The sequence below is a fragment of the Histomonas meleagridis genome (genome assembly GCF_020186115.1).
Source record: "Histomonas meleagridis strain 2922-C6/04-10x chromosome Unknown contig_57, whole genome shotgun sequence".
NCBI classification, from domain to species: domain Eukaryota; phylum Parabasalia; order Tritrichomonadida; family Dientamoebidae; genus Histomonas; species Histomonas meleagridis.
This window is the reverse complement of record NW_027150900.1, coordinates 119593-145266: the sequence shown is the minus strand read 5'-3', so window position 1 is coordinate 145266 and position 25674 is coordinate 119593. Positions and strand designations below refer to the sequence as shown.

At 34.3% G+C, this 25674-nt stretch overlaps 3 protein-coding genes across 3 annotated transcripts; 1 reads left to right on the top strand and 2 right to left on the bottom strand.

The window, feature by feature from the left end:
• Positions 1 to 356: 356 nt before the first annotated feature.
• GO595_007744 (Serine-rich repeat protein) lies at positions 357 to 7969 on the bottom strand (the record flags this gene model as incomplete). The annotated part of the gene is made up of 2 exons (XM_067921241.1): positions 357 to 7409; positions 7859 to 7969. The coding sequence occupies 2 exons, from the start codon at positions 7967 to 7969 to the stop codon at positions 357 to 359; spliced, it is 7164 nt and encodes a 2387-aa protein (XP_067772120.1).
• Positions 7970 to 14098: 6129 nt separating this feature from the next.
• GO595_007743 (uncharacterized protein) lies at positions 14099 to 14734 on the top strand (the record flags this gene model as incomplete). The annotated part of the gene is made up of 1 exon (XM_067921240.1): positions 14099 to 14734. The coding sequence occupies one exon, from the start codon at positions 14099 to 14101 to the stop codon at positions 14732 to 14734; it is 636 nt and encodes a 211-aa protein (XP_067772119.1).
• A 345-nt stretch (positions 14735 to 15079) lies between these two features.
• Positions 15080 to 20074, bottom strand: GO595_007742 (uncharacterized protein; the record flags this gene model as incomplete). The annotated part of the gene is made up of 2 exons (XM_067921239.1): positions 15080 to 19888; positions 19994 to 20074. 2 exons carry the CDS (start codon positions 20072 to 20074, stop codon positions 15080 to 15082), a joined length of 4890 nt encoding a protein of 1629 aa, XP_067772118.1.
• Between the last annotated feature and the right edge of the window lie 5600 nt (positions 20075 to 25674).

Sequence of the window (25674 nt, the reverse complement as noted above, 5' to 3'; positions counted from 1 at the left end):
GTGTGGTGCTTGTGTGTGTGGTACTTGTGTGTGTGGTACTTGTGTGTGGGGTACTTGTGTGTGTGGTACTTGTGTGTGTGTGGTACTTGTGTGTGTGGTACTTGTGTGTGTGGTACTTGTGTGTGTGGTACTTGTGTGTGTGGTACTTGTGTGTGTGGTACTTGTGTGTGTGGTACTTGTGTGTGTGGTACTTTTGTGTGTGTGGTACTTGTGTGTGTGGTACTTGTGTGTGTGGTACTTGTGTGTGTGGTACTTGTGTGTGGTACTTGTGTGTGTGGTACTTGTGTGTGTGGTACTTGTGTGTGTGGTACTTGTGTGTGTGGTACTTGTGTGTGTGGTACTTGTGTGTGTGGTACTTATGTGTGGTACTTGTGTGTGTGGTACTTGTGTGTGTGGTACTTGTGTGTGTGGTACTTGTGTGTGGTACTTGTGTGTGTGGTACTTGTGTGTGTGGTACTTGTGTGTGTGGTACTTGTGTGTGTGGTACTTGTGTGTGTGGTACTTGTGTGTGTGGTACTTGTGTGTGTGTGTGGTACTTGTGTGTGTGGTACTTGTGTGTGTGGTACTTGTGTGTGTGGTACTTGTGTGTGTGGTACTTGTGTGTGTGGTACTTGTGTGTGTGGTACTTGTGTGTGTGGTACTTGTGTGTGTGGTGCTTGTGTGTGTGGTGCTTGTGTGTGTGGTACTTGTGTGTGTGGTACTTGTGTGTGTGGTACTTGTGTGTGTGGTACTTGTGTGTGTGGTACTTGTGTGTGTGGTACTTGTGTGTGTGGTACTTGTGTGTGTGGTACTTGTGTGTGTGGTACTTGTGTGTGTGGTACTTGTGTGTGTGGTACTTGTGTGTGTGGTACTTGTGTGTGTGGTACTTGTGTGTGTGTGGTACTTGTGTGTGTGGTACTTGTGTGTGTGGTACTTGTGTGTGTGGTACTTGTGTGTGTGGTACTTGTGTGTGTGGTACTTGTGTGTGTGGTACTTGTGTGTGTGGTACTTGTGTGTGTGGTACTTGTGTGTGTGGTACTTGTGTGTGTGGTACTTGTGTGTGTGGTACTTGTGTGTGTGGTACTTGTGTGTGTGGTACTTGTGTGTGTGTGGTACTTGTGTGTGTGGTACTTGTGTGTGTGGTACTTGTGTGTGTGGTACTTGTGTGTGTGGTACTTGTGTGTGTGGTACTTGTGTGTGTGGTGCTTGTGTGTGTGGTACTTGTGTGTGTGGTACTTGTGTGTGTGGTACTTGTGTGTGTGGTGCTTGTGTGTGTGGTGCTTGTGTGTGTGGTACTTGTGTGTGTGGTACTTGTGTGTGTGGTGCTTGTGTGTGTGGTACTTGTGTGTGTGTGGTACTTGTGTGTGTGGTACTTGTGTGTGTGGTACTTGTGTGTGTGGTACTTGTGTGTGTGGTACTTGTGTGTGTGGTACTTGTGTGTGTGGTACTTGTGTGTGTGGTACTTGTGTGTGTGGTACTTGTGTGTGTGGTACTTGTGTGTGTGGTGCTTGTGTGTGTGGTACTTGTGTGTGTGGTACTTGTGTGTGTGGTACTTGTGTGTGTGGTACTTGTGTGTGTGGTACTTGTGTGTGTGGTACTTGTGTGTGTGGTACTTGTGTGTGTGGTACTTGTGTGTGTGGTACTTGTGTGTGTGGTACTTGTGTGTGTGGTACTTGTGTGTGTGGTACTTGTGTGTGTGGTACTTGTGTGTGTGGTACTTGTGTGTGTGGTACTTGTGTGTGTGGTACTTGTGTGTGTGGTACTTGTGTGTGTGGTACTTGTGTGTGTGGTACTTGTGTGTGTGGTACTTGTGTGTGTGGTACTTGTGTGTGTGGTACTTGTGTGTGTGGTACTTGTGTGTGTGGTACTTGTGTGTGTGGTACTTGTGTGTGTGGTACTTGTGTGTGTGGTACTTGTGTGTGTGGTACTTGTGTGTGTGGTACTTGTGTGTGTGGTACTTGTGTGTGTGGTACTTGTGTGTGTGGTACTTGTGTGTGTGGTACTTGTGTGTGTGGTACTTGTGTGTGTGGTACTTGTGTGTGTGGTACTTGTGTGTGTGGTACTGTGTGTGTGGTACTTGTGTGTGTGGTACTTGTGTGTGTGGTACTTGTGTGTGTGGTACTTGTGTGTGTGGTACCTGTGTGTGTGGTACTTGTGTGTGTGGTACTTGTGTGTGTGGTACTTGTGTGTGTGGTACTTGTGTGTGTGGTACTTGTGTGTGTGGTACTTGTGTGTGTGGTACTTGTGTGTGTGGTACTTGTGTGTGTGGTACTTGTGTGTGTGGTACTTGTGTGTGTGTGGTACTTGTGTGTGTGGTACTTGTGTGTGTGGTACTTGTGTGTGTGTGGTACTTGTGTGTGTGGTACTTGTGTGTGTGTGGTACTTGTGTGTGTGGTACTTGTGTGTGTGGTACTTGTGTGTGTGGTACTTGTGTGTGTGGTACTTGTGTGTGTGGTACTTGTGTGTGTGGTACTTGTGTGTGTGGTACTTGTGTGTGTGGTACTTGTGTGTGTGTGGTACTTGTGTGTGTGGTACTTGTGTGTGTGGTACTTGTGTGTGTGGGGTACTTGTGTGTGTGGTACTTGTGTGTGTGGTACTTGTGTGTGTGGTACTTGTGTGTGTGGTACTTGTGTGTGTGGTACTTGTGTGTGTGGTACTTGTGTGTGTGGTACTTGTGTGTGTGTGGTACTTGTGTGTGTGGTACTTGTGTGTGTGGTACTTGTGTGTGTGGTACTTGTGTGTGTGGTACTTGTGTGTGTGTGGTACTTGTGTGTGTGGTACTTGTGTGTGTGGTACTTGTGTGTGTGGTACTTGTGTGTGTGGTACTTGTGTGTGTGGTACTTGTGTGTGTGGTACTTGTGTGTGTGGTACTTGTGTGTGTGGTACTTGTGTGTGTGGTACTTGTGTGTGTGGTACTTGTGTGTGTGGTACTTGTGTGTGTGGTACTTGTGTGTGTGGTACTTGTGTGTGTGGTACTTGTGTGTGTGGTACTTGTGTGTGTGGTACTTGTGTGTGTGGTACTTGTGTGTGTGGTACTTGTGTGTGTGGTACTTGTGTGTGTGTGGTACTTGTGTGTGTGGTACTTGTGTGTGTGGTACTTGTGTGTGTGGTACTTGTGTGTGTGGTACTTGTGTGTGTGGTACTTGTGTGTGTGGTACTTGTGTGTGTGGTACTTGTGTGTGTGGTACTTGTGTGTGTGGTACTTGTGTGTGTGGTACTTGTGTGTGTGTGGTACTTGTGTGTGTGGTACTTGTGTGTGTGGTACTTGTGTGTGTGTGGTACTTGTGTGTGTGGTACTTGTGTGTGTGGTACTTGTGTGTGTGGTACTTGTGTGTGTGTGGTACTTGTGTGTGTGGTACTTGTGTGTGTGGTACTTGTGTGTGTGGTACTTGTGTGTGTGGTACTTGTGTGTGTGGTACTTGTGTGTGTGGTACTTGTGTGTGTGGTACTTGTGTGTGTGGTACTTGTGTGTGTGGTACTTGTGTGTGTGGTACTTGTGTGTGTGGTACTTGTGTGTGTGGTACTTGTGTGTGTGGTACTTGTGTGTGTGGTACTTGTGTGTGTGGTACTTGTGTGTGTGGTACTTTGTGTGTGTGGTACTTGTGTGTGTGGTACTTGTGTGTGTGGTACTTGTGTGTGTGGGGTACTTGTGTGTGTGGTACTTGTGTGTGTGGTACTTGTGTGTGTGGTACTTGTGTGTGTGGTACTTGTGTGTGTGGTACTTGTGTGTGTGGTACTTGTGTGTGTGTGGTACTTGTGTGTGTGGTACTTGTGTGTGTGGGTACTTGTGTGTGTGGTACTTGTGTGTGTGGTACTTGTGTGTGTGGTACTTGTGTGTGTGGTACTTGTGTGTGTGTGGTACTTGTGTGTGTGGTACTTGTGTGTGTGTGGTACTTGTGTGTGTGGGTACTTGTGTGTGTGGTACTTGTGTGTGTGGTACTTGTGTGTGTGGTACTTGTGTGTGTGTGGTACTTGTGTGTGTGGTACTTGTGTGTGTGTGGTACTTGTGTGTGTGGTACTTGTGTGTGTGTGGTACTTGTGTGTGTGGTACTTGTGTGTGTGGGGTACTTGTGTGTGTGGTACTTGTGTGTGTGGTACTTGTGTGTGTGGTACTTGTGTGTGTGGTACTTGTGTGTGTGTGGTACTTGTGTGTGTGGTACTTGTGTGTGTGGTACTTGTGTGTGTGGTACTTGTGTGTGTGGTACTTGTGTGTGTGGTACTTGTGTGTGTGGTACTTGTGTGTGTGGTACTTGTGTGTGTGGTACTTGTGTGTGTGGTACTTGTGTGTGTGTGGTACTTGTGTGTGTGGTACTTGTGTGTGTGGTACTTGTGTGTGTGGTACTTGTGTGTGTGGTACTTGTGTGTGTGTGGTACTTGTGTGTGTGTGGTACTTGTGTGTGTGGTACTTGTGTGTGTGGTACTTGTGTGTGTGGTACTTGTGTGTGTGGTACTTGTGTGTGTGGTACTTGTGTGTGTGGTACTTGTGTGTGTGGGTACTTGTGTGTGTGGTACTTGTGTGTGTGGTACTTGTGTGTGTGTGGTACTTGTGTGTGTGGTACTTGTGTGTGTGGTACTTGTGTGTGTGGTACTTGTGTGTGTGGTACTTGTGTGTGTGGTACTTGTGTGTGTGGTACTTGTGTGTGTGGTACTTGTGTGTGTGTGGGTACTTGTGTGTGTGTGGTACTTGTGTGTGTGGTACTTGTGTGTGTGGTACTTGTGTGTGTGTGGTACTTGTGTGTGTGTGGTGCTTGTGTGTGTGGTACTTGTGTGTGTGGTACTTGTGTGTGTGGTACTTGTGTGTGTGTGGTACTTGTGTGTGTGGTACTTGTGTGTGTGGTACTTGTGTGTGTGGTACTTGTGTGTGTGGTACTTGTGTGTGTGGTACTTGTGTGTGTGGTACTTGTGTGTGTGGTACTTGTGTGTGTGTGGTACTTGTGTGTGTGTGGTACTTGTGTGTGTGGTACTTGTGTGTGTGGTACTTGTGTGTGTGGTACTTGTGTGTGTGTGGTACTTGTGTGTGTGGTACTTGTGTGTGTGGTACTTGTGTGTGTGTGGTACTTGTGTGTGGTACTTGTGTGTGTGGTACTTGTGTGTGTGGTACTTGTGTGTGTGTGGTACTTGTGTGTGTGGTACTTGTGTGTGTGTGGTACTTGTGTGTGTGGTACTTGTGTGTGTGTGGTACTTGTGTGTGTGGTACTTGTGTGTGTGGTACTTGTGTGTGTGGTACTTGTGTGTGTGTGGTACTTGTGTGTGTGGTACTTGTGTGTGTGGTGCTTGTGTGTGTGGTACTTGTGTGTGTGTGGTACTTGTGTGTGTGGTACTTGTGTGTGTGTGGTACTTGTGTGTGTGGTACTTGTGTGTGTGTGGTACTTGTGTGTGTGTGGTACTTGTGTGTGTGGTACTTGTGTGTGTGGTACTTGTGTGTGTGTGGTACTTGTGTGTGTGGTACTTGTGTGTGTGTGGTACTTGTGTGTGTGGGGTACTTGTGTGTGTGGTACTTGTGTGTGTGGTACTTGTGTGTGTGGTACTTGTGTGTGTGTGGTACTTGTGTGTGTGTGGTACTTGTGTGTGTGGTACTTGTGTGTGTGGTACTTGTGTGTGTGGTACTTGTGTGTGTGGTACTTGTGTGTGTGGGACTTGTGTGTGTGTGGTACTTGTGTGTGTGGTACTTGTGTGTGTGGTACTTGTGTGTGTGGTACTTGTGTGTGTGGTACTTGTGTGTGTGTGGTACTTGTGTGTGTGGTACTTGTGTGTGTGGTACTTGTGTGTGTGGTACTTGTGTGTGTGTGGTACTTGTGTGTGTGGTACTTGTGTGTGTGGTACTTGTGTGTGTGTGGTACTTGTGTGTGTGTGGTACTTGTGTGTGTGGTACTTGTGTGTGTGTGGTACTTGTGTGTGTGGTACTTGTGTGTGTGTGGTACTTGTGTGTGTGGTACTTGTGTGTGTGGTACTTGTGTGTGTGTGGTACTTGTGTGTGTGTGGTACTTGTGTGTGTGGTACTTGTGTGTGTGTGTGGTACTTGTGTGTGTGGTACTTGTGTGTGTGGTACTTGTGTGTGTGGTACTTGTGTGTGTGTGGTACTTGTGTGTGTGTGGTACTTGTGTGTGTGTGGTACTTGTGTGTGTGGTACTTGTGTGTGTGTGGTACTTGTGTGTGTGGTACTTGTGTGTGTGGTACTTGTGTGTGTGTGGTACTTGTGTGTGTGTGTGTGGTACTTGTGTGTGTGTGGTACTTGTGTGTGTGGTACTTGTGTGTGGTACTTGTGTGTGTGTGGTACTTGTGTGTGTGTGGTACTTGTGTGTGTGGTACTTGTGTGTGTGGTACTTGTGTGTGTGGTACTTGTGTGTGTGTGGTACTTGTGTGTGTGGTACTTGTGTGTGTGGTACTTGTGTGTGTGGGTGGTACTTGTGTGTAGGTGGTACGTGTGTGTAGGTGGTACGTGTGTGTAGGTGGTACGTGTGTGTAGGTGGTACGTGTGTGTAGGTGGTACGTGTGTGTGGGTGGTACGTGTGTGTGGGTGGTACGTGTGTGTGGGTGGTACGTGTGTGTAGGTGGTACGTGTGTGTAGGTGGTACGTGTGTGTAGGTGGTACGTGTGTGTGTGGTACTTGTGTGTAGGTGGTACGTGTGTGTAGGTGGTACGTGTGTGTAGGTGGTACGTGTGTGTAGGTGGTACGTGTGTGTAGGTGGTACGTGTGTGTAGGTGGTACGTGTGGGTGGTACTGTGTGGGTGGGTGGTACGTGTGGGTGGTACTGTGTGGGTGGGTGGTACTGTGTGGGTGGGTGGTACGTGTGGGTGGGTGGTACGTGTGGGTGGGTGGTACGTGTGTGTGTAGGTGGTACGTGTGGGTGGGTGGTACGTGTGGGTGGGTGGTACGTGTGGGTGGGTGGTACGTGTGGGTGGGTGGTACGTGTGGGTGGGTGGTGCTTGTGTGTGGGTGGTAAGTGTGGGTGGGTGGTACGTGTGGGTGGGTGGTACGTGTGGGTGGGTGGGTACGTGTGGGTGGGTGGTACGTGTGGGTGGGTGGTACGTGTGGGTGGGTGGTAGGTGTGTGGGTGGTACGTGTGTGTGGGTGGTACGTGTGGGTGGGTGGTACGTGTGGGTGGGTGGTACGTGTGTGGGTGGTACGTGTGGGTGGGGGGGGAGTGTGGGTGGGTGGTACGTGTGTGTGGGTGGTACTGTGTGGGTGGGTGGTACGTGTGGGTGGGTGGTACGTGTGTGTGGGTGGTAGGTGTGGGTGGGTGGTACGTGTGTGGGTGGGTGGTACGTGTGGGTGGGTGGTACGTGTGTGGGTGGGTGGTACGTGTGGGTGGGTGGTACGTGTGGATACTGTGGGGTGTGTGTGGGGGGGGGAGTGTGGGTGTTAAATGTGGATACTGTGGGAAGTGGTGTGTGGGTGTGGGGGGAAGTGTGGGTGGTACATGTGGATACTGTGGTAAGTGGTGTGGGGGGGGAGTGTGGGTGTTAAATGTGGATACTGTGGTAAGTGGTGTGTGGGTGTGGGGGGGGGAGTGTATTGTAATGCGTTCATTCACCGTATAAGTTGTATATAATGTTTTCGTATGTACTCTATATCACATAATAATGTTCGATTTAATATTTAAATATAATAAAAAAGATAATAAACAAAATCGTAGTAATATTAATGATCTATTAAATCATGGAAATTATATGTAATGATTAATATTAATCTTTTAATGTATTATACAGTGTAATAGAATGGCAAAGACAATCAATTTTGAAGCATATTTCAGTTATAATTGTTTAAAGAAAGTTTGAATAATAATTTTAAAAAATATTAAAATCGAAATTATTATATACTTCCACTTAACCTAAAAACTAAGTGTAAAGTAGCATTATTTGCTACATTATATTGTACTAATGCATTTCTATCTTCCAGTTTCTTTCCTGCATATATTAATCTTCGTTGATCTGGTGGTACTCCTTCTATATCTTGGATTTTCTTATTTACATCTTCTATTCTATCCATATTTAATACACCTAAAGACATTGACTGGAAAGGCAATGTCTTTATATAAATTTGGAAATTGTTACCTGATGAATTTGTGATTTTTTTTTTTGTTTATTTTCTGGTGCTCTTGTGGAAAATTTTTGATAAAAATATCACAAATTTTGAAATTCATTTGGTGAAATTGGCATCATCATCAAGATTGGTTCTATGATCATTTCCACAATTATATGATATTTAATAATTTCATTTGGATTTCCTACAATAATATTCATATGCATCTCATTAAAGTTTTTAATCTAATATGCAAAAATCGATTTAATTAAGTTAATTTCATGTTCTTTACAATATTTTCCACTTGTTATAAGAAATTTAAGAAACGTAGATACTGCTTCAACTTGATTTTCTGAGTGTTTTATAATTTCATCAAAATTTTTATCAAATATTATCAAGCTTAATATAATTAAGTGTATCTATTGTTGAATAATCAAAATGTTTTGCTTATATAATATTTGTAATCGATTCTGTCTGATCTTCTTTTATTTTGGTAATCATTTCACTAATTGTTTGAATATACTTTGATTTAATTTTTAACTCGTTCAAATCCTTCTTCACTATTTATATTAGTGGATTTCCATCGAATATAGAACATATAAAAATGCTTACTATCTGATGTATGAAATACAAATATTACGCATGTAGGGCCTACATTTAATATACATAGATGCAGAAAATTGACTGTTTTAAAACTTTTTTTGATTATCTGAAACAGAAAAAATAATTGATACAAACACCATTGTTGTGTTACGGGTTAGTATGAAATTTATTATATTTCAAATGTGATGGAAAACAACAGTAAAACTCAACATAAGTTAAATATTAACTTCACAAACTGAGTCAAAATTTGTTAAAATAAAAAAGAATTTAAAAAAAAATCAAGTTTTATTTTCTGGGGATTGACGTTGTAAGAAATTGGAAAGCTACATATTTTGAACCACCCTTTTGGTATTAATTCCATAGTAGAATTTGATCATCTTATGTTTTAAATTTGATTTCGTGAGAAAATCTAGGATATATATATCAATTTTTCTTTTTATTTCGAAATCTGCAACAACAACACGGTATAAATTAGATGAAAGTTCTTAGGATCTCTCTTTCTTAAGAGTGACTTTATAACGAACTTGACAAATTTTCAATATGAAACCAAGAAAAAATGAATCTCGGCCTAACTCTCGCCGTAATCAATCAGATAAGGAGAGTGAGAGCAAAGATGACAATCAATCTAATCGTAGAAGGAATATGAATCAAAGAAGACAAAATAAGGAACCAAAATTACCTAAAGAAAGAAATGGTCCAAGAATTAAAAGACAGAAAAACGAAATTGGAGATGATTTCCAAGATTCTACAGAAAAAGATTCAGGAAAGAATACATTAAATGAGGAAAATCCTACAAACAACGCAAAAACTTCAAAAAGGTTTCGTCTCCCTAAAGAAGAAAACATACGATCCCCTAAACCCGGAAAAGAAAAGCGTCCACCAAGAGAAAAAAATAGTGATTCTAAAATTAAATCAAGAAAACAAAAACGCTTTTCTCCCAATGAAAAAGACATTAACATATTAAACAACATTGAACAACTTCATTCTGATATGTTCCTTAATAATGATTATAAAGACAAAAATTTATCTCTAATACTTCTTCATTTGATTTCTCTTTTGATAGAAAATTCAAAAAATCTTTTTATTTCCACTGAAGCCGAGACCTTTATTAGAAATTATTGCAAAGAATCGGATATTATCACTATTTTATATTCATTTCTTGAGATAATTGAAACAAACGAGTATAATTCACCTGACAAATGGGAGGGAAATGGATTTGATTTCAACATTTCAAAAAAAATCATTGGAAAAATCCTTCGTTTGTTCAAAGAAGAAGATGAGATTAACTCTTGGAGAAGACTTATTATTTACATCAAAGAGATTAACATACTTGAGTTCGTTCATAACATGATTACCTCCGCTTTAAAAAGAAACAATGATCTCCAAAGGTCTCATTTCGGAGTTTTAGTTTCTGTTACCAATGCGTTGAACAATCTTACGTTTGTATACAAAACAGTAGAAGGGAGTTTCATTCACCTTAACAAAAGGCTAGGACAAAAAGGTCTCGAAGTTCCAACTTCGGCTTTCTTTTTGTTGTCAACTTCAATCGAGCCTGGTGTAAACATTGGAATTTTCCCAACTTTGTTCAATTTTGAACAAAACGATAGCATTCAAAAAATTGAGCCGGTCTGTTTGGAATCTCCACTTTTTACTGAATCTGATTTCTTTTCGGCTCTTTTAAATATTCAACTTGAGAAATGCTTCGAAGAAAAGATTTTACTTCCTATATGGAAATATAACGAAGAAAGTCTTTCAAATGATGCATTAAAAATTCATTCATCGAAATGGGGTAATAAAGTGATTCATTCTTTCATTCCTACACCAACTAAAGAAAATGTCTCAATTGAAAGAATAGAAAAAGCTATTAAAATTTCAGAAGCTCTTCTTCCATTTACTCCCAAATCAATTATTGTCAAAAATCTAAATCCAAAATGTTGTATAGAAATTTTTGTTAATGGGTCTTCAAGTTATTATACAAATCTCTTCTTATTAAATAACAAAAATAAAGTTCCACAATGTTATAACCTTACAAAAGAAATCATTGAGTATTTATTTGAGCATAAGATTAATTTTTTAAGAAATAATAATAATCTCTTTCGTATAGCTATTACTGGTGAAGCACTTTCATTTTCTCTTGATGAAGCAAATGAAGAAAGTGATATAAATTCAATCTCCACTACAACAAATTGTCCATATGTATTTGCAAAACATAATAAAGATAAAAGTCGACTTGTTTTATTAATTGATCGAGATGAAGAAACTGATCCAATATTTATAAATGAATGTAATTGGGAATTATCTAATGAAGATGATGAAATCCAAACAAATGTTAACATTGCTAATTCATTTGACCAACAAATCATAAAATGCGAGCATATACATGATTTCTTTATCATCAAAAATACACCACAAATCACACTTTCTGGAACACTTCCAAATAATTTTAGTAATAGATATCATTCAACTATAAAACAAGTAATTGATGCACTCTATGAAAACGAAACACATTTTTATTCTCTTTCCCCTAAACAAAAATTACCAGTTAGTTCAATTAAATGTGGAACTGGACCAACTTATTTCACTCTAAAAGACTATAGAGATCTCAAATATAATTTAAATACATGTATTTCTACATATGAGAAAAACAAAAAAGTGATAAATCAAAAAGAATCATTATTATTAAGACTTGAACGTTTAAAAGAAATGAATGAGATCGAAACTGATGAAATGAAGAAGATAGAAATTGAAGCGCATTGTAATAAAATTAATCAAAAGTTAGAGAAAATTCAAAAACTTGAATCAAGCGAAGAAGAAATGCTTCAAAAAATTGCTGAAATGAGAGCCAACATTGAAACGATAAGAGGAAAAAGAATTGACACAGTCAATGATATATTTAAAAACCAAGAAGATATAGAAAAATATAATGGAATATTAGAACAAGGCTTTGGATATAATGTATATAGTACAAATAATCCTATTCTTGATCCATCGCCAGAAAACATTGTGAAAATCGGAAATCAAATTCAACAATATTACAAAAAATGGGGAATTCAAAGCGTGTCATTTGAATTCATTCAAACAGTTACATTACGCATTATTCATACAAATAATAATCAAATGGGAATGACGAAATTCGTTAAAAATGTCGAAAATGTATTAAAATTATTTACATTTCTAATAGTTGATCAAACAAAATATACACCAATGAAAAAATTTGGAAAAGGTTATATCGAATGTATTGTTTTAGATTCAAAATTTGCAATTGTAGTTGTTAATGAACTAATGAAAATCTTTGGTAATGAAAACATTGTACAATTTCATATACCAAAAACAATTGCATCTTCAAATTTATTAAAAACCTCTCCATATCAAAGAAAAATAAATAGTTGGCTTAAGAAGAATCAACTTACATCAATAAAAATGAATGGCGAAGGTCAATGGTATGGTACTAAAGAAGATGTATCAAAAGCATATCAAATTTTAAATAACAAAGAAACAGCAATATCATTTAAAGAGAAAATCTTTCAAATTCCATCAATTATTGAAAGTAGTTCTATAGAAGAAATTTGTCGAGATCATAAAAATTGGATATATGATGAACAAATTCATTCGATTATTGCGAAAGTAACTGAAGAAGATAAAATCAACAAATGTATTTCGAAATACTTAAAACTTTATAGCAAAGAAGAATTTACTCCTGATGATGTCTTTGGATGTATTAATTATTGTGATACCCCATTAATATCTGCTTCACCAATAACAGTATTTTATAAAGATAAAGAACCTGAAACTAAATATTTATGTATGGAATGTACATTGGATCAATTAAGTTATGCAACAAATTCTTTCTTCGTTGAAGAAAATGGAATTGATTTCGAAAAGCTTCAATCAGTTACTAATCTTCTTCCTTTATTATCTATAGTTTATGATAATGATGAGGGTGAAGAATCATGGCCAAAAGTACCTTTAGCGCATTTGTTATGGCTTATCTCGAAAAATGTTATGACTGCTGACAAAGGAAAAGCGTGGCTTACAGCAGTATGTTATCAAGCGTTGCATGTACATCCTGAAACTGAAACATTTTGTCCTTACCATCCAAGAATAATATTAAAGAAGCCAAGAGAAGGACAAATAAATTGTGTTATTCCTTCTTGTAATATGTGCTTTTGCTTGAATTCTAATGAATGGCATCAAAAAGATAAATGTAATATATTTCAATGGAAAGGAAAAAGATGTCCACAATGTGGTTATCCAACTGAGAAAATTACGGGCTGTAATCATATTACATGTGTATGTGGAGCGCATTGGTGTTATAAATGTGGCGCAGGACCTTTTAAAACAGGAAAAGATTGTTATACTCATATGAAAAGGAAACATGGAGGGTTCTTTAATTAGGCTTTGACTAAAAGAATATTTTTTATTATCTGCTTTTTTCTATTTAATTTTTATCATGTTTCTTATTTATATGTTCTTCTCAAACAATAATTTTATTAAAAATCGGATGATAATTTCTTATATGAAATCATAAATGTGACTTAACATTTCAATTGTTGAAGATTCGATTGCAGCTGTTTCTCTTTTACATAGATTCATATCTTCTCTTGAAACAATGAAAACATTTGTTTGATCACTTGATTAACTCTGTTATTAATTCTATTCTGCATAAGATTACGATTTGGTGAAGTATTAGTACTTCGATTGTTATTGTTGTCGAAGATTGGTGCGATTGATTTGACTTTTTCGACTATTTGAATCATGGAATAAATGCATTGGTACTCTTGATTACAGTTTATTTATCAATATATTATCACAATTTTAGTATTTATAAAATATATCATAATATCAATTTTTTCATTATTTTGAATATTACTTTTAAATTTTCGGAATTAGGAAATAAGTATATTGTATATCTATGATTATTAAATTTTTCTGTCAGATTATATCATATGAATTTCATATATTAGTAAATAAAATGATCAATAATTCATCATCATAAAATGCAGGAATCAAAATTTAAATGTTATCTCCTTTATGTCCATTTACACGTATATAGACCTGTAAATTTTGGATTTTTGTTTTCGTTATAGTTTACACCAGAATCGCCTTTTCAAATTTGAATAGTATTGAATCATGATAACAATAATTGTCTCATATATAACTCAATTTTTTAAGCATAACAATGTTTATTATATATGCATGATGACATTAAATTTAAATATAACATATTTTTTATGATATTATTTTATTCAATGAAATTATTTGTATTTTTATGCCTCAAGTTAAATTTTGAATAAAGTCGTTCAATACAAAAGAACAAATTTGACAATGGAGAAGACTTTTGAGTCTCTTCCTTTGCTCATTTTAAATATTTTTCAGCAACTTCAGACATCGTTACTAAGTGTTGATCGAATATTTTTATTTATTCAAGATAACAATTTTACATTCCAGACATTAAAAAAAGAGACAATTCCAGCAAAAACCTTAACAAAAAGAATGATCGCAAATGCACTAGACTCCTCTGATTTATTCGTTCGAGCAGGTAATTCACATAATAAGACATGGGCTCTTCGGCCAAATAATCCGTTATTTCAATGTGATGCTGCAATTGCAGTCACCGTTGAACAATTGCTTTCACAATCTGGACCGCTTTCACTTGAGCAACTTGTATCAGCTATAAATTTGCCAGGAGCAGATGTTACTATTATTGAGCGTGTTCTTGCTGTTCACTCCAATGAATTTACTCAGCTTCCTTCTGGGTGCATTTGGTTTAGTAATCAACCACAACCTGTTGCATCCGAATTTGATAATATTGAACAAGCTCTAGTTTTTGCATTCAACTTTTTTCCTGAAGGTGCAACCGTTGAAGAACTTAGTTGGTTTCTTTGTTTATCAAAGCATAATGGTCTTCCAATTACCAAAATGTGTATATCTCATGAACTTGTTCGTCGTTCAGATCTCTTTGTACAAATACATCGTCTGAAATATGCAATTGCAGGTTCACCTGCTTGCAACAGATCCATCTCTAACTCAACATCAACGTCGACATCAGTTTCTTCATTTACAAACGATGAAGATGTGTTCAATCCAGATGCGTTCTTTTGTGACAATTTCCAATTTTCACCGGAATAATTTTTTGTAATAAAAATAGAAATTTTATAAAATGTTATAAATTATATATAAATATTAATGTTTTTTTTAGTTAATTTTTTTAAGATATTTCTTTTGTTTTACTTTATAAATTAATTTAGTTATACGATGCCAACATACACAAAAGATATTTTTAATCAGCAATTTTTGTAACAATACAATATGAAATGTTTTACAAAAAATTATAAATTTCTCTTTAATTTACAAGTGTCAATGCTTCAATCCAAAAATCTCCAAATGTCTAGACATAATCAGTAAATTTAACAACATTTAAATTGAGTATTTATTCTTAAAAAATTAATCAAGAAATCGGAGTCATGATTTTACTTAAAATCTCTTTCTGAACTGGTACAAAACCTTTTCTTCACTCTCCAATTCCTTTCTTACGTTATTAATTCTATTTTGCAGGTTCAGCTTTCTAATCATTAGCGAAGGACTTTGCTTAATTTGTGCTTCTTCAGCGTCCATTTTATCCTTAATTATCATCAACGCTCTTTTAACGATATTATCAGTATGGATTTGTACCACTTTAATTTGTTGTTGCATAATATTTTCTGGATCACCACCATCCACAAGCACTTGAGCAACGAGACCACTCACTGAAGCCTTTACTATTCTTGCAGCAGAGATCACCTTCCAATTAGCCTCTTTATCTTCGCCAGCAATTAAAATTTCAGCGGAAATAATTAGCAATGCAGCAGCTTCAGATAAATCACGTGCAGAATTAATGAGTAAACCTTCGTTTTGAATCCTTCCGAAGTTAGCAACTCTTTCAGCAGTAATTTCTTGTGCTCTGATAACGATTTTCCTTGTAGCTTCAAGAATTGGATTAGCTTCAGATATAACATAAGCAGGTAATGAATCAGCATCAATATTATCTATATCGATATTGGACATATCCACACTGCTATCTATTTGTTCACTGAATTGTTTAAGTCTATCAGTCATTTCTTGGATTGAGTTTGCAGTGCTCTTTAATGCACGTGTAACTTCATCATCATTTGAATCGTCTTCTTCAGCTTGATTTTGTTGTTGTAGAAGTGCTTCTTGTTCACTACGTAATGATTCCTCTGCTATTTCCATAACTCTTTCAAGACATGCTCTCATATTTGCTAATGCATCATCCATTTCTTCGCCAAATTCTGATGCACGCATTAACCTCGAACGTAATGCATCACGTACAGCATTAAATGCATTAGAAAATGCATGTATAGCTGTATGTTGTTCGACTTGTTTTAATGGGTCTTTAGTTGCTACTGATACTGTTAATGCTGTACCGACGAAATCATCAGAATTAAGTTTTAATGTATTAATACAACTTAATAATGTTTCACTTAATGCATATGGATCAGCTATTCCATTTTCGAATGTTTTAATATCGCCATTCATCTTCGCATATGCTTGTTTTAATAAATCAAATGCCTCTTGTAATGATGGTGCTGTTTCAGGTGGTTCTGGTATTATGAAATCATCTGGCAATAATGCTGCTGACGTTGGATCTGGTTGAATGATAATATGATCGATAAGTGATTGTGCAACTTTAGTAATTTTAGATATTAATGAACAAACTTTTTCACTTTCATCTAATACTGGTTGAGCTGGGAATTCATCAAGGAAGTTAACATTATTTGCTTTTTCATTTAATACGTCTAATTCTGTGTAAAATTGATTAATTAATTCTTGGAATTCATCTTTGGTTTCACAGACAGCTCTATCAATTACTTCTTTAGAAGATGCTTCAAATTCACTTCGATGTTTTTTAAGTTCTTCGAGAATTATATTTTTCTCTTCTTCATACATTTCAGGTACAATTGCATTTGTAGCTAAACAATTTAATCCATCAATTGAATATGAAATATTAACTAAATCAGATAACATCTTTAAACGAAGTTTATCAAATTCTGATAATTCATCGTTTGGTTTTTGAGGTGATTCGACAAGATTGATTAATGCATCGAATTGTTTGGCCATTTTACGTATCATCTTTCTTAAGTCCATTCCAATATTTTCTTCTTTATCAGATAATAATTTACGTACGATAGGTGAAAACTTAGAAAATGTTGAAAGGATTTTAACAAATGCACGAATTGAAGATTTACTATTAATTGTTTCTTGTAAACCTGCAATATCTAAAGAATGAAATGCAATTGCTGAACCTTCAAATGAATATTTACCCATATTACGAAGTGTCTTAATAAGTATTTCTTGTGTAGTTTTATCTTTACTTTTAATTGACTTTAATATTGATGTTCCTTCTTTTCTAAAGTTTTCTGCTTTATTATAAATCATATCAAGTAAAACATTATTATCTTTAACTGTTTTAATTGAATTAAATGTATTTGGATTTTCAAGTAAATGCTTTTCAGTAAATGAACGAATTGCTTCTGTTATGATATCAAAGTTAAATTCTTTATTAGTTAAAGTCTTATATAAATCACTAAGCATCTTTTCAAGTTCTTCAGCTTTAGTACCATTCATAAATAATAACATTTCAACTTCTTTTAATAATCTTAAAGTTTCACCTATTTCATCATAAGTAGAATCGGTTGTTTTAGAACGTACAGTATGTAAATACTTTAATAATCTTTCTAAATCTTGTTTGTATAATTCATTTCTTTCATTTTCAGATAGTAATAATAATTTCTTAATAGCAATAATTTGTTGCAATTTAGCATACATTTCTAATAATGCTGATTTATCTTTGAATCCAGATTTATAGAATTTTTGTATTAAATCAATGATATCATCATGACATTTTCGTATCATACTGTCATAAGGTTCTCCATAATGTTCATTAAATATGGCAACAGACATCTTTGAGAAATCTTTCATAAATGCGTTAATTTGATCTTGTGTAGGACTATCATTTCGTAGCATATCAGATATACTTTTAGCAAATTCATCAGGTGCTGAATTAGCATCAAATTCTTCATTAACAGTTTCAAACCAATTCTTAAGTATATCTTTCGAGAATGGATCATCCATTTTCTTATGTTTCTTTAATAAATCGGTTGCAACATCTTTCAGAGGAGGTGCAAGTGAATTTGCAATTGCTTCATATTTCTTAAGTTGTTTAATTTCTTCAGGCATATCGCATTCGATTGATGGCATACGTAATTTATGTGAATTTACGACATTACTTAAAACATCATTTAGAACTTGAAGATATTGCTTTAATTGTGCTATATCAACTGGATTACCATTAGCTAAATCAACGCATAATTTCCAAATAGAATCCATAGTTTGCTTTGCTGCTTGTGAGATACTTGAAACAGATTCTCCTTCTTGTCCTGCTTTTTCGGCCATTCCAAATGCTGTAGCTAATTGTGAGAATGATGTAGCCAATTTATCAATTGTTGATTCTGGCTTTTGTTCAATTTCATGTGGCGAATTTTGAATGTTTTTATATGATGCTGAAATTAAACCTACTAAAGCAGATACAAAAGTATCACTTCTTTGGAAGTCTAAATAAAGATTTAATGAACTTGTAAGTGAAGGAATTGGTTTAGTGAATATTGAGATTGATGATTCAGCTATTTTAATAAGTGGTGAATCAGATGAAATTGATTTCAATGATTCTCTAAAACTACCAATTGATAATGATAATTGTACTAAACAATCTTTAATTGACATTGCTTTTTGTAAGTCGCATAATAAAAGTTGTGGAATTTCTTTCAATAAAAGACGTAATGTGTTTGAAATTTCATTAATTTCATCTGGAAGTTTTATGTTTGACATCTTAAGGAATGATAATGTTGTGCTTGCAACACTTGCACGCATTATAACGACAGTCATGATACACATTATAAGTTCATGTGATAACTTAAGGAATTCATCAGATATTTCTTCAGATAATTTGATATATTCATCAATTGTCTTTTGTAATTCTTCATTTGCACATTCTTCCTTTAAACTGCCAAGTGCAATTGGAATTGATGTTATACATCCTGCAATACATTTAACTAAGATTTGGTAATTTGGATCATCAGTAGAAATGTCGGGAATAGAAAGAAGAATTGTAGTGAAGTAATTAATTTGACCTAATGCTTGCTCATTGAATTCAATTAAATTGGATTCATATAACTGCTTGATGCCTTTAGAGATTTGGTGTGATCTTTGAAGTAAGCTACGGACAATTTGGTTCTCAAATATCGCTGTTTGAATTAAAAGAAATTCACTTGTTTCAGAATCAGATGTCGTTTGTAAAAATGAACGAACAATTTGGAAGGCTGAAATGGCTGCAAGTTTTGGATTCTCTTTACCATTTTTGATTTTGTCTGATATCGTTGCTTGGGCGGTTTTGACAATTAAAGGATCAAAACTGTTGGCACTTTTTGTAAATGAGTCAAGCATTTTGTTGAGGTCTTCGGAATATGTGTTCATATCTTCTGTATTGCTATATGCAGAAAGTGCTTTCGTGATTATGGATTTCACAGATGCCATTGATTCTGCTGATTCAATAACATTTAAGAGATTTGTTAAAATGATTGCATTGACAGCAATTGAAGCAAGCTCATCTGAGCTTTCGGCAAAGCTTTGTATAGAAGCAACCGTTGAGATTAGGTTTGGAGTTATGGCAGAAAGAGTTGATAAAACTGCATTAATAGTTGATGAATCTTGTAAAGCTTGTGAAAAAACGGCGTCAGTAAACTGGAAAAGAAATCCTGCCCACATTTGGAGTAATTGTTGGTGTTGAGGTGATGATTGAATTGAATCATTTTGAAGTAAGAAATTGAAATCTACAACTGAATTTTCGGTGATATTGATAATAGCCGCTGCAGTATGAGCATAAGGATGTTGAGTAAGATCAACTTTTGGTGACTTTTCCATTGAATATTGCTCACATTTTGGAATCAAGTCTAGAGCCTTTTTGAATGTTGCTGAAACTGTTTCAAGAGATTCCAGTAAAGCAGGAACGTATGAAGCCATTTTAGTTGATTCTGATTGAGAAATTAATTTTGGGATATATTCGTGGAATTGACCTAAATAACCGAACGCTTCTGAAACAATACCAAAACACGCAAGTTCTGGAGGTAATAATTTATCCTGCTCAGCTGCTGAATTTTTAAGATTTCCTGCCAAGCATGTAATCCTCTTATAATATGATGATATCATAGTTTGGGGACCTTCTACTACCTTAGGAATCAATTCGTGAATCATTTGAAGCACAGGAAGGAGTCTTTGCAAATGTATTTTTGTTCGTTGGATATAAAACCCACTTAAGTCAAGAATAGAGGATACTTTCTCTTCGGGTATAATTTCAGAAAGTTCTTTGATTTTGTACCTTGAAATGCATGTCGCAAAGTTCTCAAAGCCACTCATTTTTTTGTTTGTGGTTTCCTATTGAAAAGTGGTTGATTGACAAATCGTTTGATTGAAAAGTGGTAGATTAATGGTATTTTTTTTCTCCATCCATAAAGAAAACTAAAATTTCAACTCGATCAACATACCCAAGAACAAACAACATTGTGGGTTATCTAAAATTTATTTATCCAAAAATTTTTAATATTAATTTCTTCATTGATTTTACATCTGTTATTGGTTTTTTATATTATACTCATACAACAATGAAGGAAAAGCAGGCGAAATGAAAATTTTTTTTAAATTATTTTTTCTGAAAATCCTTTTTCTTATTGATTATTATCCAAAATCCATCACCTTCACCTTGATGTACGATAATCTCAGAATACAATTTCGTGAAGTTTATACTTACTTTTTGAATGAGATTTTTTTGAACACCATTGAATGTCCTTTACTTTTGCAAAAGTTATCTCCAATAAGTAACAACCTATTTTTACATTTGTAAAATCGGCGTAATGATACCTACATTGATTACCAGTGTATTAACAAGCAATCTTTTCGAATCAAAACATGCGTGAAGCAAATCCAAAAACGCAAAAACTTATTCAAAAATTGACAAATGAACTGTTCTCTATCAACGTTTTTTAACGTTTTTTCAACGTTTTTTTTTTCTTCAAAATGGTCCTAGATTCGAATGGCACATGGAGTATTTTATGCAAATTAAAATTTTTGCGGGAAAAACCACGTTACATCGATTGGCACGCATGTTCAATACATCCTTAATGGAATTTTATTTATGAAAACGTGAAGTGACTTAACGTTCTCCATTTTATTATGTTTTAGGTGAAGAATGAAAAAAGTCACTTTTATATTAAAACAACTTTTTGTGATCACGATAATAACTGCTCCGATAGAGTTTTTTGTGGTGAAAAAAGTCACTTTTTAGCACATTTTTTTGCATACGTGCTTGCCATATTTTTAGAATTTCAGGTGGCAATAAAAGAGTTTATTTAAAAACGTTTCTGGCTATATGTAGCTATATACTCAGCTTGTCCTTAATGACCTACAAGAAAATTTTTGAGGTTAAAGAAAAGTGATACATGGGGTACCCAATAACGATATAAATAGAAACCGTTTATTTTGTGACGATGAAGAACCGTTCTAATCCATTAACAGATTAGGGTTGACATTGCCTAGATGTCTTAAGCCCCAAACATCACTTTTAATTCAATTTACATTTAAATCTTGGTAAAACGATTACGAATGAACGGTCGCCCGGGTGATACGTATCGTTTTGTTGTTGATAAAGGTTTTTCTATTATTATGGTTGGATTTTGAATGAATTGATGAGCATTTGAGCATTTATTTGGCTTCCTATACCAATAAAATGCATACAAATTTGATTGAAGTAAAACGACATTTATTATATATGGCCATTTAAATAATCAAAAAGTTACGGCCAATTTCACTGAGTTTGTGGGCTTTGTGACTTACATATTAATCACTAATTTTTTGATCAAGTTTCATATATTAAATCGAAAAATTTTGTTGTTTAAAAATTTCAAATATAAATCAAAATCTTTCCCCCTTAGAACAAATAAAGTATATATCATATGGATAATAATTATTATGATTTTTTTCAAATTTGTCAATTATCGCTTTTGCTGACTGAGTGATATTTTCTTCACTCAAATCAAAAACTAGCTTCTTGATCACGAGTAACACTTCCCATTCATTCTGATATTTATTGTTTCATGAGTTACGCTACCACTCAGCATTAAAGTGTTGTTGTGCACAACAAAAAATATCCCAGGTGAAGTAAAAACCGTAGGGGTGCCTGGCTCAACATCTTTGAACGGTTATATATTAACGTTCTTTTAGCAAACAAAGCCATTCAAATTATTTCGAACAGACATGTTTAATTTTTCAGTGTTCAAGGAATTTTCGTTAATTTAAAGTTTCACCTGTTTTTTCAATGTAATTACGATCTATTATTAAATAAAATCATACAGGTTCATATAAAAATCTTCTCTCTTCTATTTACTACTTTATATATGAAGCTCAACAAATTCTTCAAAATTTAAATTATTTATAAAATTCTTTTAATTTTTATTAAACCAATTTTCTTCAGATGTATCATACATTAATGCATATACGTATATAAAAATTATTTCGACTTTTTTACTACGGTTTTAATTTTTTTTTTTCTTTTGAATTAATTTTGTGCTTTTTTTGGGCTCGTTATTTCTTGCAGGTGCCGTTAGAAGTCAATTAATTGAATTCCAAATAGTATTTAATTACATAAAATATTTTAAATGATTATTAAATTATACAAAAAAATGTTTTTTCATTTATATCAATACCATCTTGAGAAAGTATTTTAATAATTTCTTCATTTCCTTTAATCTTTAATCTTGAAATCATTATCTTCAAGAAATGATAGAAGAATATAATTATTTGATTCAATTCATTTAATTGCAAGTATATTTTTAAGTCCATCATCAAATTTTCTATAGAAAATCATGGTTTTGAAAATCATTTCGATGACAAATAATCGTTGTGTAATATGCATTTCGAAATGTTGAATAATTCTGCCCACATAAATAAATGATTTCTTCATTTCCACCTGCAACTGCATATTTACCTGTGTTTTCTAATTTTGCACCATTCATAAGTAAATATTTAAAACATTTAATTGATCCAAAAAATGCTGCATAATCAATTAATGTAACATTATAATCATTAACAAATGAACATCTTTCGTAAAATGATGGCTCAATTGTTTGAATAATATTAAAATTTGTTTGTGATGATATTTCTTGAAGTTTTTCTATTTCATCATTTCGAATTATTTTTGATAATTCATTCTTATTAACTCCTTCTTTAATATACTTCTTATGAAGTTCCCAATCATTCTTTGATATTTCTTCAATATTATCATTTATCTCATTATAAAATTGTAGATTTTGATTGAAAGTTTGATATCGTTTTTGGCTTTATAATGTATAAATATAGGGGTTTTTGTTCTTAACGATATCTGAATTTATAATATAAGTTTCTATCATCTTTTCAAGTAAATAATTTGAGTCTTGTGTATCTGAGTCAAGAAGAAATTGAGTAAAAACATTTGTAATTGTTTGGGTTTTATTATTTTCTTTTTGTTGAATAATTTTTATAAATTCTAAACATAAAGTATAGTCAATTATCCTTGAAAAAAAAGCTGAATAAACCAATTGACTAATGATCAGATTTATTGATAGCATGAAATTATTATCAAATAAATTCAATATTATCGAAGCCGATTCTTCTATGTTTTTCTTATCTAAATCACGAATAATATTTTGCGCCTTCACGAACTCAATAATTCGTTTTAATTGACTTTCATTTACTTTGTTTTCCATTTAGAGTGATTCAACCGTCATTACCCAACTTTTTGAGATATTTTTACGGTTATTCAGGTCAATTTAACGTTAAATTTACAGGAATGACCGTTAATTCTCAAAAAATGACTGATATTGATGATCATAAATTTTACCCTCAAAAATTGAATGAGGTCTTTTCAAACCAGAAATCGGTTAAGTTGAATACAACGCATTTTAACAATGTTTTTTCTGCTTGGAATTGTAGGTTAAAATATTTTTATTTCTTCACTCTTCAATGACAAATAAAATTCGTACAAAACTACAAAAATACTATTATTATAATGAATTATTTTTGCATTTTTTACATATTTTTCTCATATTATATTACAGTAAAATTGTTTTTTATTTTTGGTAAACTGCCATTATTCAAAAAGCAGCGATTTCAATGATGCTCTATTTAAATCATTGTCGGTTTTTCTGGGGTTTGTAAAAGACATCGAATTTACCAGAAATTTTATGTATCTGAATCCAGTTGTCCAAATTAGTCTTGCAGAAGTTTATAAAGTCCTCCCTGAACATCATTATCAATATGTAAGGCCTATTGGTGTAGGTGGTTATGGGTCAGTATTTCTTGTACGATCGATTAAATATAATCAAGAATTTTGCATCAAAAGAATCAAACAGATAGAAACAGAACTTATAGAAACCAAAAATGAAGCTACGACATTATTTCATTTATGTCATCCAAATATTATATCAATGTATGAATTTTTTTTTGATGAAAGTTACAATACTTTATATATTGTATTAGAATATTGTGAAAATGGTTCTCTAAAAGATTTAATAGAGAAAGAAGGTCCATTAGATCCTCCACAATTATATTCTTTTAGTTACCAAATAATGAATGCACTCATCTATTGTCATGAAAAGAATGTTGCACATAGAGATATAAAACCAGCAAACATTCTATTAGATAATTATGGAAGACCAAAACTTTCGGACTTTGGACTTAGCCAAAAAATAAAAAAAGGTCAAATGTTATCAAATATTGCAGGTTCCCGTCCCTTTATGGCACCAGAAATTATTAAAAGACAAAAGAGCGATCCTTTTTTATCAGATATTTGGGCACTAGGAATAACATTTTATGCTCTTGCATTTGGAAGACTTCCTTGGATTGTTAACAATAATGAAGAATTAGATATAGCAATACAAAAAGGTGTTCTTTTATTTCCGTCAAATGCTGATGAAGAATTTTGTCAACTAATAATATCAATGACAGATATTGATCCAAATAAAAGAGTACAGTTATCAAAGCTTATTCTATGCCAATATTTGATGGTGTTCAAAATAATAATTGTGCTGCTCCTCGTAAAGCAAAATCGGGAAAGATTGTAAACATACATAGACCTTCATCATTAAAACATCCAACAGTTTCGCATGGATGATTTATTAGCAGGATAAGCAATAAGTCATTCTTTCAAAAGAAGACAGAACAAAGGAAAAGTTTTGTCTTCACAAAAACTTTTGCAAGTAATGTTTGATAATTAAATGGAATTCTATTTAGAAAAACTTAATTTTATTATTATCTTCAGATCTGATGATATGCTAAGATACTTTGCTTTAACAATGAATAAATGAAAAGAGGAATAAGTTGTTGAAATCAAATTTCAGTTGAGTAGAAAACCTTCATTAAAAAATTATATATTGATGAAATATAGATTTTCAAAGTCATTGGAATAAATTATATCATTAAGGTGTATGAAATTTTTAAGTATATGCATAAGGTTTTTTTAACCTTGCCGAAAATTTATGAAATTTTCCATCGGTAACCTCCTTTGCACAAAACCAACTTCATTCAATTTTTATCGTTTTTTCATTCTTGCATGTAACATTTTTCATTAATGTTAATTATATTTTATGTTTTAATATTAAAACAATAATTTATTACATTTAATTTAATGAAATATTAAATCAAATTTTAGATATTAATCTTGATATTTACATTTTAATAATTACGGTTAACAATTTTCCGTAAAATTTATTTCATAGAATTTGAATACTGAATGGCCAGTTTAAATACAATTTAAATCGATAAAAAGAATAAAGATATCTTTTTTATTATATATAATTAGTTTTGTTACATTTTATATCAAATTCTAGGTTTAACATTTCTTTTAAAATTTTAATTATAAAAGTATGATTCTATCTCCAAAGGAGTTTTCTACTATTTTAATTTTGTGAAGTAAGATTTTGTTTTTC